The sequence below is a fragment of the Columba livia genome, unplaced genomic scaffold, assembly GCF_036013475.1.
Source record: "Columba livia isolate bColLiv1 breed racing homer unplaced genomic scaffold, bColLiv1.pat.W.v2 Scaffold_82, whole genome shotgun sequence".
Taxonomy (NCBI): domain Eukaryota; kingdom Metazoa; phylum Chordata; class Aves; order Columbiformes; family Columbidae; genus Columba; species Columba livia.
Genome location: NW_027043810.1, coordinates 270,909 through 284,204, shown reverse-complemented (window position 1 = coordinate 284,204; position 13,296 = coordinate 270,909). Strand labels below are relative to the sequence as shown.

General features: G+C 45.7%; 1 protein-coding gene across 4 annotated transcripts in view; it reads right to left on the bottom strand.

The window, feature by feature from the left end:
• LOC102087594 (alpha-2-macroglobulin-like protein 1) overlaps positions 1–12,936 on the bottom strand; it is a 28,782-nt gene extending 15,846 nt beyond the window's left edge. For 3 of the 4 annotated variants that reach the window (XM_065048414.1, XM_065048415.1, XM_065048413.1), the window contains exons 1-16: positions 12,611–12,935; positions 11,653–11,836; positions 10,551–10,713; positions 9,934–9,986; positions 7,873–7,893; positions 7,243–7,402; positions 6,713–6,797; positions 5,286–5,397; positions 4,136–4,250; positions 3,608–3,717; positions 2,948–3,115; positions 2,480–2,710; positions 1,736–1,799; positions 1,213–1,358; positions 780–929; positions 384–536 (exon numbers count right to left, since the gene is read on the bottom strand). In XM_065048414.1, coding sequence (XP_064904486.1) covers positions 384–536; positions 780–929; positions 1,213–1,358; positions 1,736–1,799; positions 2,480–2,710; positions 2,948–3,115; positions 3,608–3,717; positions 4,136–4,250; positions 5,286–5,397; positions 6,713–6,797; positions 7,243–7,402; positions 7,873–7,893; positions 9,934–9,986; positions 10,551–10,713; positions 11,653–11,836; positions 12,611–12,669 — 1,974 coding nt within the window. In that variant the 5' untranslated portion in view covers positions 12,670–12,935. Of the gene's footprint in view, positions 1–383; positions 537–779; positions 930–1,212; positions 1,359–1,735; positions 1,800–2,479; positions 2,711–2,947; positions 3,116–3,607; positions 3,718–4,135; positions 4,251–5,285; positions 5,398–6,712; positions 6,798–7,242; positions 7,403–7,872; positions 7,894–9,933; positions 9,987–10,550; positions 10,714–11,652; positions 11,837–12,610 lie in introns of all 4 variants that reach the window. The other variant, XR_010469484.1, reaches the window with a different exon arrangement.
• Positions 12,937–13,296: the final 360 nt, after the last annotated feature.

Here is a 13,296-nt window from a genome sequence, read left to right as displayed (position 1 = left end):
AGAGATCAGCCAATGAACAGCCCAAAACAATGTCAGAGAGCAAGCTAACAACTAAGCCGTGTCACTGATCTGTGGTCTAATGCTTGGAATCACTCCCCATCTCTCTTTCCTCTAAAACTATTGACAAACAGTACAGAGCCCAGACCCTCATTCCCAAGCCCCAAAAGTTGGGTTTTGTTGGTCCAGGATTTCATAATCTTGCTTTCTGCATCTGTGGAATGGAATACAGGTGTTCCTATTCATAATGGGATTGTATGTCTCTTGAGACAGCACAGTTAAGCCAGGACAGACAGCAGTGATTGTCTGGAGAAGGCAAGGCCTTCTCAGACTGCTTGGGGAGAAAGATATCTCAGATGCTCTGAGAAAAGTCACAAGGTGATTACCCGAAAGAGGTTAAAGATGTCATGCTGAAAGGAATGCTGTGGCTTCTCTCGTAGCAGAGGTGACGTGGACTGGGGCTGAACACAGTGATCTGAATGCTCTTCTACTTGGGCAGGGTATCCTTGTTGATAGGCAGCAGAGAATAAACCATAGACCTAGGGAAACTCACAGGCAGGAAAGAATGAGGCAACGAGCAGATACCTCCAGATGCTTTGCTCCACCATCCCCTAGCATACAAATCTGTTCCTGCCCATCTCACCAGGCAGACCCTGTTTTCTCCTCCACACAAAGACCTCCTCATCCATTAGCTTCTGGCTCCCCTCACCACAGGCACTGCCTGCCTCCTGCGGCTCATCTATCACTGCTGGGTTTTTTTGCCTAGGCGCACAGATACTCACCATTTGACTTGTCAGCTCACTCTCTGGTCTCACGAAGAACATCTTTTCATTCACTGCCTGTACTGCACACAAGGAGCCAGGGGCTGCCTGGAATTGGAGCTGCACTGCTGACCCTGGCTGGACTTCTTTAGCTGAGAGTCCTACCTTGACCTTGAGCAACACACCAGGAAAGGAAATATGAAAGAAAGAAAGAGGGGTGAGGAGACTGACAGACAAACAGCACAGACAGAGAGAGGGAGACCAGCTGGAGTCTCCCTTGCTCAGCCACTGCTATGAACAGAAGTCACTGCTGAAGCTTTCCTGGTCCCTGGGCACTGTGCTGCAGATATCCCCATCATCTCTTCTCCACAGTTCTCTCTTTGAAGGATCTTAGTGTCTCCTTCCCTCAGGTCTGCTTGTCAGCTCTCCCCCAGCCTCCCCCAGTGAGTCTCACCTGGTTTTCAAAGCACAAGGCAACATTGAAACGGATGCTGTCAGCTGTTACACCTCCATTGGGGAAGATGGCATACACCACTAAGGAAGGTGATGGGGTGAAGTCAGCAGTGAATGTCAAAGGGATGGAAAAGGAGCCCTTCAACACTGAGGAAGGAAATGCAAAATGTTTTCATCACAGCCCCACTGAGATCTCCTTCTGCCCTCCTTTTTTCTACTTTATAATCCCACGATGTCAACCCGATTCCTGCTGCTACTTTGTCTGCTCTCTCTCTCTCTTCTCTGACCCCATGCACTCCACCTTCCCACAGGTCATCCCAGCCTTTCTTTCCATCATTTCCCTCATTCTGTCTTTTTGGTCTCTTCCAGCTGACATGATTGCTTCCTCAGACTCCCTCTGTCTTTTTTTGCTGACTGTCCAGGACCTATAGATTCAGAGAATCTGGGAGAAACTTTGACAAATCTTACTGTCCAACCTAGAAACCCACCAGGCGCTTCCCATTGTCTGGCAGCCGCAGACTTACTGTTCAGCTTCCCAACCTGGACAGTCCTCTGGCCCCTGACAACAATTCCAGCCTTCCCAGTGACCTGAGGGAGAAGGGACACAGGATGAGCAGGCTGCTGTTTGCCAGCAGAACACAGTCACATTCACCTATGTACATCTTCCTCTTCTAAGCAACCTCAGAAACAAACTGTGGATCCAGTTCAACCCCCCACCTTGAGTACAGCAGATTTGCAGACATCACAGCACGGGAAAAAAAGTTTTAACACATAAGATTCTGGTCTGGTCTGTCCAGTTAGGACAATGGATGGGTAGTGGCTTTAGGGGAGATGAGACACCACAAAGATATTTCCCCTCTAGTAGGCAGGTCTCCAGACTGGACAAAAAGGCATTTACACTGAGCAACTGTTAGATAACCAGAGTTCAAAAGTGACCCCCCATACAGTTTTAAAGGGAGAAGAGTTTAACAGCAGCCTCTGCACAAGACACTTCCCACCCTGCTGCAACCTTAACAGAGGCCAAGGGGACAATTGGCTGCAAAGGTAAAAGCCTCCTCCCATCCATAGAGGTGACTGGGTCCCCGATACCAGGATCACACTGTGGCCAGGCTGAGCTCTACAGGGTGTAGTGTTCACTCATTTCTGCAAGAACAAGCTTTTCCTGTCATCCCTCCAAGGGTGATCTAAATTATACCCTCGACATTTCATTGGGTTCTGGTCCCACCAATGCAGCCTTTTCCTCCAGATTCTCTACTACCCTTACTCACATAATATGCAAAGCCTACACGACTGGTATCTTCTCCCAGGTCATCTCGACTGAGTGTGAAGGTCACCTGGATATTCCACTTCAGCCCACAAGGCAGTGTTTCTGTGGGTGGGTGTATGTCCAGGAAGCTCTTTGTTGTGACATGGAAGGGCTGGATGTGATGGTAAGCATTTGTGTAACTGAAGTCAGTTTTTCGAGGTGTGCGCATTACACCCTCTAATGTGAACCTTCCCTGAGAGGGGACCAGAGACACACAGAAATAAAGAGTTTCATGCTTCAGTACTTTGTTAGGATGTCATCAGTTCAGTTTGGGAAAGGCTGTTGTGTGGTGCCTTCCTACTGGCTCTGCACAAGCAGAGCTGTGAGGGGAGTCCAGGCCTGAGCTGGCAGGGGGGCTGCAGGGCAGGAGTGGGGAGCACTAGAAGAGCTCAAGGATTCTTATTTTCCTGTATGCAAAGGTGGGATTTACCTCCAAAGAGACTGACGAGCTGTTCCAGGCAGTTGTGTCCAGGTTGAATGATGCTATTCCACTATCATCTGTGATGTATGTTTTGATAAAGCGACGCCTCATGAACTTTATAATGAGATAAACTTTTCTGTTTTTCATACCATTTCCATAGTGATCTTGAAGCTTAACCTGGTGACAATAGGGTGAGGCAGAAAAGCCAAAGTCAGATATTTCTTCCAGTGTCATACCCAAAACTTTCCTCCCTCTGACATAGAGCCTCATGTGTAGGTGGCCTTAGCTTTAGTTCCCCAAGAACACAGGAGACATATACAACTCCATCATCTCTAAAGCTAAGGTAAAAGTGATTAAAACCTGTTTGCTCCAAAAGATGTGTGTGGCTAGAGCATGAGGAGCTCATCTCCTAGCCAACAGCTGAGACGTCCTTACATTCCAGCATGTCTGCTGAGACATCACTCATTGCTCTCAGCAGAAACTGGAGGTTTAAACACATTTGGGGATCTGAAACACATTAACTGGAGCTGCACTGTCAAGTAACGTGACACATTGCAAGGCAAAATACTCTGTCCAAGGAACAGAAAATGCTTTGGGTCAACAAAATTTACTAGACACTAAATTCCTTGGCAAATGATGGGGAGGGAAGAAGTGACAGAAAAAAATCACCTTCCCCCTGTAGGGTACTCCAGGGATGTAATATGCATTTGGTGTCTCAAACACTGCCCTTGCAACTGTCCTGGAGATGAGGATTTGGCTGGAGGTGTTGATCTGTACTCCTGTTGGAACACAGAGTGTAAAGGGAGCAGGATCAGTATTGGAGGTGACTACCACAGCCTAGTTTAATCTCACTTTGTTTTTCCCAGCCCCTCTAAGCAGAGTGTCTTGAACTTCCTTTCTGACACCAGCACCCTTCAAGGTTTGGAGGCTGTTCCCATGGCAGATCCTTCTTTAATTAAGATGGCTCCAAGCCCCTTTGTAGCCTTAAGGACCACACTTGGAGACACCTCATCTGCCTGCTGCTGGCAGAGTAGCTTTCCGTGAGCACAGCAGGTTCCTCAGGCAGGACTGCTCCCCATGTCCTGTGATGGTCCCAGCACCAGGTAGAGGAGAGGGGGAGGTGTGCCCACTCTGACCCTCATATCCTCAGAATGGTCCCTCTCACCCTTGCACCTTCTCTGCTGAGCCGCTGGATACCTGTGCCCATCTCCAAGAGAGAGGCTTCTGCATAGAGCTTGCCATCTTCCTCGCTGGGAGCCAGGTTGAAGACTGATGTGATTACAGAAGGGGTGAAGCACCCTTTGCTCGTGGTCTGCAATAGCAAGTGGTAGATATTATTTGAGGCTGGGGAGAAAGGAAGGAGTCAAAAGTACAAGCTATTAGTCATTCTGTCATAACTGTTGACTGCAACAAGTGATAATGCAGAGTCATATATAGATAGATGTGGTTCACATTTTAAATCCTGTATTTTCTGTTTTATATACATGAATAGGTGTAATTCATATTGTAGAATATAAAACAAAACACCTTTCACAGTTTTATCAATGTTACAATGTTGACAACTTTCCAGCTTTAGTAGAAAACTGAAAATTGTATTAACTGGATTACAGAGAAACTATATGAGTATTTTAATAGATCTAGCTAGAAGACCTGCAGAATCAAATGAAAAATCAAAGTAACAAATCATTTTCAGATGTGCAAGATTGCAACTACTGTAACAAGTCCTAGTGACAAACCATAAAGCATGAAAAGTTTTCAATGATATATGCACAAGGGAAAAGCCCAGCTATGAAATACTTCGTTAGGAATGGAAAGACATAATAAGGAACATATAAAAATATGCAATATATAAATATATGAAAGTATATGGAATTGTATAAAGATATGAAAGTATAAAATAAAGTATAAAAACACTGTGTGATTTGACCTATCCATATCTCCACCACACCTTAGTGTCCTTGTGCAGCTCCAGGATGGATTCACCTTAACACAGTAATTTTGCTCTATCAATTGTTGTTTCTTATACTACATTAATTTCTGGCAAGTTACACTTCTTTCCAGAAAAGAACAGAACTCTCAATCTTCTGTGAAATTCCTCTTTTCTAGTCCCTGTTGTTAGTAAGAAAAGTTACAAAAAAGAATTTCTCAAGATAAAGGCCTCTTAGTTGGCCTAGGCAACAATAATTGCATTAATTGAATTACAACATCTACTTATTAGTCTACATATACATTACAGAGGCTGGCAAACATTCCCTACATAGCAGTTCATTCTGTTCACTCAGCCTTTGACACTTAGTCCTGTATGGTTCTCCTTCACTACTCATGTATCTTCCAGGATTTTACTCACAAGACCACTGTATTCCCTACAGATGTCCCTGCTGACATTTTGAGGACGCCTCCTTGCCTTCTGGCACAAAGTCACCCGCATGGTTCCTTGCACTGCTTTTTCATAGCTGTACCTGCAGGCAGAACACCAGAGGACCTGCTGAGCAGAAGCACTGTGTATTTTGCTGAGCAGGTTGCTCCACACAGGTGGCCTTCCTGATGAAGATCTTAATGCAGCAGGTAAGCACAGCAGGCATAAACGAAAAAATAAGACATTGTGTATTTGGGGAGTGCAACAGCATGGTCCTGCATCCAACAGAGGCAGAAAGAAAGCACAGACTGGAAAATACCCAAACTCTCCTAAACTCTTCCACTTTTGGGTACTTGCTGACGTGAGCTGATGTGTTCACACAGGACAGAGCAGCACCCACTGGAGATACAAGCTCAGGTGTGAAAGCAGCAGAAACCTCCAGACAGCAACAGAAAGTACATAATATGGCAGTAATAATATTACAGAATGACCTCAGACCTGCCTCAGCAGAGGCTTATCTCATGATCTGGACTCTTGTTTCCATCATCAGACCTGTTCCACCGTTTTTTGCAAGGTACAGAAAAAGTGGGCCCTTGTCAGTGCATTTTCCCTCTCTGCCTTGCTGCCTTTCCCTGCTTTGACTGCTCTCTGTCTTTCCTTTTGGAGCAATGCTCCTGACAGTACCAGTAACAGGAAGACATCTGCAACCCATCCTGGCTGTGCAGTGCTGTACTGTTTTCTACTAGAGCTTCATATGGTCTACTTTTAAGTGTTCCAGTTAATGATAAATTATGTCACACTGGTAGCAAAGAGACACCAAAAGTCTCCAGATAACCCAGCTCACCCCCTTTATCAGAAATGAGCTCACCCTCTTCATCTGTCTACAGAGTGGTTTCCAGACCATTCTTGTTCCACCTTTGTGCTTATGCCATCTTAGGTTTTCCTTCACAGCCTCATCTGCTCTGTTTTTGCTAATGACTACATAACTATAGAAACCCACTTGTTTCTTTTAAGAAGGTAATAAATTCAGTAGCATGTAAGTCAGAAGGAACAACATAACCTTCTGAAGAAACACCAGTTCCTGCTCCTTTACCTCGGCAGATCAGTCCCATATTAGATATGTGTTTTTCCCCACACAAGGTCTTTCAAAGCTGGACACACAGCTTTCAGATCATGGTATCACTTGCCTAGGACAAGCCTTCCTGTAGCTGGACGGTCACCCCCAAGTATGGCTTATGAACCTCTTCCCCAAAGAAGAACTCCTCACTTTGACTCTTGCACTATTTGGTATTCTTCAAACAACTATGTCTGGCCCTGCTTGAGCCACTTCTCCTTGATAGATTTAAGACACAGGAGACATGCAGAAGGAGAAACACAGTTTCAATGAGCTCTTTCCTTTTCCCGAACATCCTCTTTACCTGCCACACACACGCAGTGGAAAAGTTTTATCTGAAGCATAAATCTGAGCTGGTCCCTCGAAGAAAACATCAAACTTCTGCAACACTGGAACAAAAACCACAGTACTCTGTCAAACGCAACAGATAACTGAGGCATGGGATCACAAAAGGGAAGAATGTTTTCACGTAATGCTGGAGTCCCACGAAGGAACATGTTCATGAGGTAAAAGTAAGAACTAATTAAAAACAGGGAAACCAAAGAAAGAAGCCCATTTTTTTCCTCCACCATATGAACAGTCTTGCAGAGATCTTTAGTGTATTCTCACTCTGTGCCAGCCTAGTTGTTGGCAGATAACTTCTCTAGGAATCTCCAGCACAATCTCCCTTGTGTTCATTTCTGATATTGCCCACTCTATACTCTGTACATTTGTGTTTAATCCTAGCTCTCAGACAGTAAACCTTAGTTTACAATGTTTGGCTACATATTATTATACAGACAGAAACAAGCAACTTTTTCCATCACATTCTTTTTTCTCCATACTACGTCTTACCGCATTCTTCCACCTTAAAGGTACTGGACACTTTTGGGTTCACCACACTGATGGTGTAAGTCCCCAGAGAGATTTCAGTAGCTAACTGGAAAGAGAGCTCTGCAATGCCCTGTTTTGGTCTCACATCCAGCCACTGGCCAATGCGGTTTTGGTTTGGGTCCTGCAGTTCGAGGGGAGGAAAGAAGAGGCAGTCATCAGCAACACCTGCCATTTCTCTACCTAGAGCCCAGTGGATTCAGAGGTATTTCAGAGGCTCCTGGTGCTTTCTTCCCAGGTTGCACTGGGGAAACAGAAAAGGTGAACTCAACCCACCCAGGGTTACTCTACTCTGTACTGCTGTTGAAAAAGAGGGTATGAAAAGTCCTGACATTTAGACTCTAGTCTTACATAAAGATGAACAGTAAGAGTTAGCTAAAACCTGGCTAGTGTTTGTAAATGTAGAAATGGATGGAAGCTGAACCATTTGGATCATGAATGCTTGCTAACAAGAAGCGTGTGGACAGAGTATGCATGTCCATGTGTACACACAGACTCTAAGAAAAGTAACTTGACTCAGCAAGACAGAGGCCTAGGTATTATCCATGATGAAGTACCTTTCCTCATAACACCTGGAGAGTCTGGAACACCCACCTGGACTTCCACCATGGAGTACTGCAAAGCAAACAGACAGCAATGTCAGAAACTGGCATGACATTGCAACCTGCATATAAACTTATCTTACCCATCTAGTCTGTGTGCTGTGACAAAACTGCCAATCCCAAACACAAGAATACAAGGAGCTTGATCCTACCAAAACCAGGAGAATGGGTTTGAAATAGTAAGGAAAATAAAAAACATAAAAGCTATACTATTCTTTCGATTTGCTTTTTGATCCCTGAACTTGTAAGATGTACTTTGATAGGTACTCTACAACTGTGAAAATTAGAATTTACCACTAAAAAAAAAAAAAGCAGAGACACTCACAAATGCCATCATCCCACGTCCACAAATACTAAAAGGCATCAGTTTGGTAACATAAATTCCAAGAATTAGCAAAATTGCATCACCTGCAGGAAGAATACACCCCCTATTTTCCTGTAAAATCCCTGACCTAGGAGGTAAGGCTTGGAGGTATGAAGACTGCAGCTGACAGTAACAGGGATGGACAAAGAAGGACATATTCCATCCCTTTTAGGCTGAGTAATTCTCTTTATGTTCTTATATCAATGCAGCTATCAGCCAGGAGACAGTAGTGGTGAAGGTCATGTTATTTGGGAGCACAAGGCATAAGGAGGCAGGAACAGGGTCTTGGAGGAGTAATGGTCTGTAAACAGAAGGCCACATGTAATTCACATTATCCATCATTCTAAGATTTAATGCAAGTTATCACAGGCAGATCTGTTTTCAATGAAACAAAAAATATGTGCAGGTTAACTATTTTTGTAACTCCAATCCAATGTCAATGCTAAAACAAAACATGCTCAGGAAAAGCACCCATGTTATTTCCAACCCATCTAATGTACAAACTATATATTATAGCCTTAATGCTGCTGTGCACTCAAGCCTCATAATAGCTTTGGTTAAACATGACCTCTTTTGAATTTTCATCACAGCATTAACACTTATAATGCTAACTTACACTGACACACAGGCATCAAATAGTTATGGTCAAATATCTTCATGAACCAACTGTAAGCATGGAAGCAAATGTATTGTTTACTTTATTGTCTAACTAATATGTGAGATATGACTTCTCTGTTGAGAGGAGAAAGGAGTGTGTGATCCTAGGCCCTCAGCAATAGCCCAAAAAAGAGGAAATGTAATCAGAAGAAGCCAGAAAGATCTCTCCCTTTATTTCAGTCTAGAGGGATTTGATCCAACTCTGTGCTCACATATGCCCTTCAGTATTTATCTGTCATGCATGAATTCCTGTTGGCTCTCCTTAAATTGCTTGAGGATAAAGGACTGTGAAAAAGCTGTAGCTGCTGGCTGCAGGTATAATTGCTTACTGTAGAAAGACGCTAGTCTTGCAGTTTCCTGGCTAGCACATATGCAAGTCTCTGGCAACTTCTCACTCCCTTGACACGGGGAGAACGAGCTGCTGCCAGCAGCAAATCAGTACAATTTGGTTATACTCTTTTTTCTCTATTTTTTTTTTTTATTATTATCACATCATGCATATCTTTTCCCATAGCAATTAATTTTTCTTAAAATTTTGCAATGCATCTCATCTTGCTTCAGACCCTCCTGCCACCCTTAGGTGCAACACACTCCACAAAGCGCTGAGCTTTCGATAGCTGTGGGAGGCGAGCTACAGGTCTGGCCGAGTCTGTACGCAGCTTGTCTGATAATTGCACCCATGGCAGGCAGCCTGTGGATGTCCTCAGACACCCTGCCAGTTTTTTTGGCAGGGGGACAGATATATGCAGCTCCCAGGCTGGCTTGTACTAAGTCACTTAGTAGGGAGCACTGTCACACTCCCCAAATACCACCAGCAATGCCAGCCTCCCACTGACCAGCAGCTGTCCTGTGAGAGTGACAGCACAGCTGTCAGCAAATGGGCACTGGTGTCCCACTTTAGTTTAGTAGAGGGTTGGCACTGGCTGCCCTGAGTGCTGCAGTCTCAACCTTCATAGCGTGGGGCTGGCAGAGGAGGTGGAGACAACAGAGGGAATGTGGAGACTTCCTGGCCTCCACTTAGATGGGCTTTACCTTGCTGTTAACAGGAGTAAATTCTTCGGTCAATGTCACAATTCGGAATTTCACTGAAGGGAAGAAATGGAGAAGAACATTAGAACATTACAGAGACAGAGTGCATGTGGGAGTGGACTTGCCCTGCACTCGCCTCACCCTGAAATTACAGCTCACCACAAAGCCTTACCGGCAGCCTCACACCTGCCCTTCAGCCCTCCCTTATCCCTTGCTCAGACCTCTTCCCTCCAAACACATCACAGCAGCACAACAGACAGCATCTCAATTTAGGGTCTTTCCTACAGGCTACACCCAGAGTTAGCCTTACATTTCCTCATCTGCAGTGTAAGCAGGCAAGTCCCACATGGCCCTGGTCAAGAAGACCACATTCAGGTTTGCTTGCTCTTCCAAGCCAACTCTGCTCCTAGAATGTGTGAGACTGATCCTTCTAGTCCCCTCCCATCCCTAAAACACGATGCATAGATACATCACTCCAGAGCCAGAAGATAGCTTCCCTCTCTGTCCCAATGGAGGCCACATGGCACATAGTACTCAGCACACCGCTCACAGGAAATGGGGAAAAATGTCCAGGCAGGTCAAGGCAGGGGAACTGTCAGGATGCTCCCTGTAGTACTCACCTATCTGTCCTGGGTTATAAATGGGTTTATCTGTCTGAATAAAGGTGCCGGTGCCAGCCCTGCGGATCAGGACTTTCTTCTCTTCATTTGCACTGAAGTATTGGCCATTGGAGATGCGCAGGTGGACAGTGCCCACCTCCTGGCTGCCTGCAGGTTGAGGGACCTGGGACACAAAAGAGGAGCCACCAGGTTAGCAGGCAGTAGGAAAGGACAGGATGGCATCAGAGCAGTGCTCCTTTCCTTGCTCCTTCTGCACCATGAGGCCAGCCTCTTCTCTGTCTTACTTTGAAGACCAGCACAAGTTGTCCCCTCTATAGTTGAGGGCTCTGTCTATGGAAACACACGGGATGCCTTTAGACTTGGGGCAGACCTTGGACAAGATGAAAAGAGAGCCTGTTCGTGTAGAGAAATTGTTTGCCCTTTTACAGGGCCACTGCTACAGCCTGCATGGAGATGGAGAAGACTTAACCTAAGGGATAAAAAGGTCTATGTTGATTAGAAATCTGAGAGTGTGTGGGTCATGGAGGCTAAAATCCACTCCTACTCATCCATGCAAACCAAGAAAATAAGGTTCATGACTTTGGCAGATCAGAAAGACTTGTGCTGAGCTTGTGTGTGCAGAGTGCCTTTCCTAGTCCTCCAACACATTTTCCAGCCCTTAAGAAGAAGCCTGAAAGTAAGCAGACATGGTGGGAGGCTATCTGAAATGAAAGGTCTGGCTCTTCCTGCATCACAATTCACAAATGACACCCTGTGCTTCCTTCTCAGAGGAGAGAACAAGCTGCACAGCTGCCATTTGGGCACTTCTAAACAGCTCCATCCTCCTCAGTCCTTTGACAGCTGACCAGGCAGCCTTCCCTCAGTTTGCCATCAGGGTAGATTGTGAGATACACAGCAGGAACAGTATCATGCAGACAGACGAAGGCAGGAAGCAAAGACATCAGGCTCCCACTAAATTCTCCCTGACTTTGCATTCACTCCTTTCCATGAACTCTGTCCTCCCATGATCCTCATTCTCTGTTTCCCTGGTGAGAGAAGTTATGAGCCAAAACAACATGCTGAGAACTGACAGCTTGAGGTCTCTGCCAAGAATGATCCTGACCTGAAATTTGGAGCATTCAAAGATCCAGTTGTTTCGGACAACTTTGCGGTAGAGGCTGAGGTTGCCAGATGGATGCACAAGGGTCAAGGCCACACGAATAGGCTTCTCCACCCCACGGAGGTCCAAGCACACTCTCTGAGAAGAGGGGTAGGGCAGTGCAGCTGGAATAATGATCAAGTATCTCCTGCAGTGGGGAAACAAGACATCAAATCCTGGGAGTAGTCTCAACCTCTCTTGACACTAATACTTTATGGTTGGAGGAAGTAGGACAGTTTACTACCTCCATTGAGGGCAGGTGGTGCTGCTTTGCTGGGGAGAGGGACAGATTAACAATGAGAGCGTGAACCTCTCAGAGGGGTGATGGAAGGTACATAGTTAATTTGAGGTAAATACAAGAGAAATGCTTTCTGGTGACCTCAGGTCACACTGGTGTGTACATGGCTTTGGAGGATGCTACAGTAGTGCAGAGAAATACGCAGTAGAGACCATCTCTGCAAAGGGAACGGTTCTTAGGTGGTCTCAGTACATGTGGAAAACGCAACAGTCCAGCCTCTGAACAGAAAAGGATCTGCCCTTCTTGTTATAAGACAGCTCCCCAACTACCTTGGCAGCAGATTGGTTCCTACTTAATCATTGCCAGCCTTGCAGCCCTTTTCATTTGCCATTCACTTTATCCTACACCTTTTCCTTCAGCCTGCCTCAGACTGCAGTCCCTTGCTTTTCTTATTTCCATCATCAGTCCTCACATAGTTCTTGTACTGCAGCAATATCCATGAGAGAGGTTCCCACCTTCAGGAGGATTCCGTGTTCATAAAAAGGCTTGTGGCATGCTGCATACCACTCCATGTCTATCCTTTCCAAGAAGATGACTTGCAGGGTCCCATACTCTCTCTCTGCTATCCTGGCCCCTCCCTCAGCACCACAACTATCAATCACCAGATTTTTAATTGGCACTTACGGTTGTGTCACTATCCCCACAGTGTAGAGCAGGCAGCTCAGGAGGAAGGGAGTCCACATTCTTATGGGAGACCCCCAGAGAGGTGGATTCCTCTGGAGAGCTGGTCAGAAAAGAAGGTAGGGTACAGCTTCTCTCCTTCCAAGGTCTCCAGGCCACTTGCTGTTGTTGCTGTTGCTTCCCAAAAGTAGACAAAAAGCCTCAGAGTTTCCTTCCTTCTGTCTCAGTCCCATGTTTATAGTGCTGCAGGCACAGGGTTGTACCATTCAGGATGTTCACCAGCCAATCCAGGCCTTTTTGGACACCAGCCTCTCTGCTCTCCTTCTCCCCTGGGATGGAACTGCACCATTCAGACAAATTTGTTTTTTATTTTGCTAAGCAACAGCCTGTGTCCTGTTCACTGTACTGACCCTGCTCCCTTTGCCAATTGTAGTCCCAGTCCCATTGTTTTGCCTCCATCTGGACTGTCCCACAGCCCCTTGGCATGCGCACTCAACTGGAACTCACAGTGAACTCCTATGGTCATGCTGTCCCCAGGGTTTCTGAGTCTGTAGCTCCTAAGGCATGTCTCAGTCTTGAACTGGAGACCAGGCTTTGTACAAATTAAGTATATATGCATAGTGCTCTGTTCCTTCACAGAGTGCTGCCTTACCCAGGAGAAGAACACAGAGAGCAGGTAGAGCTGGAGT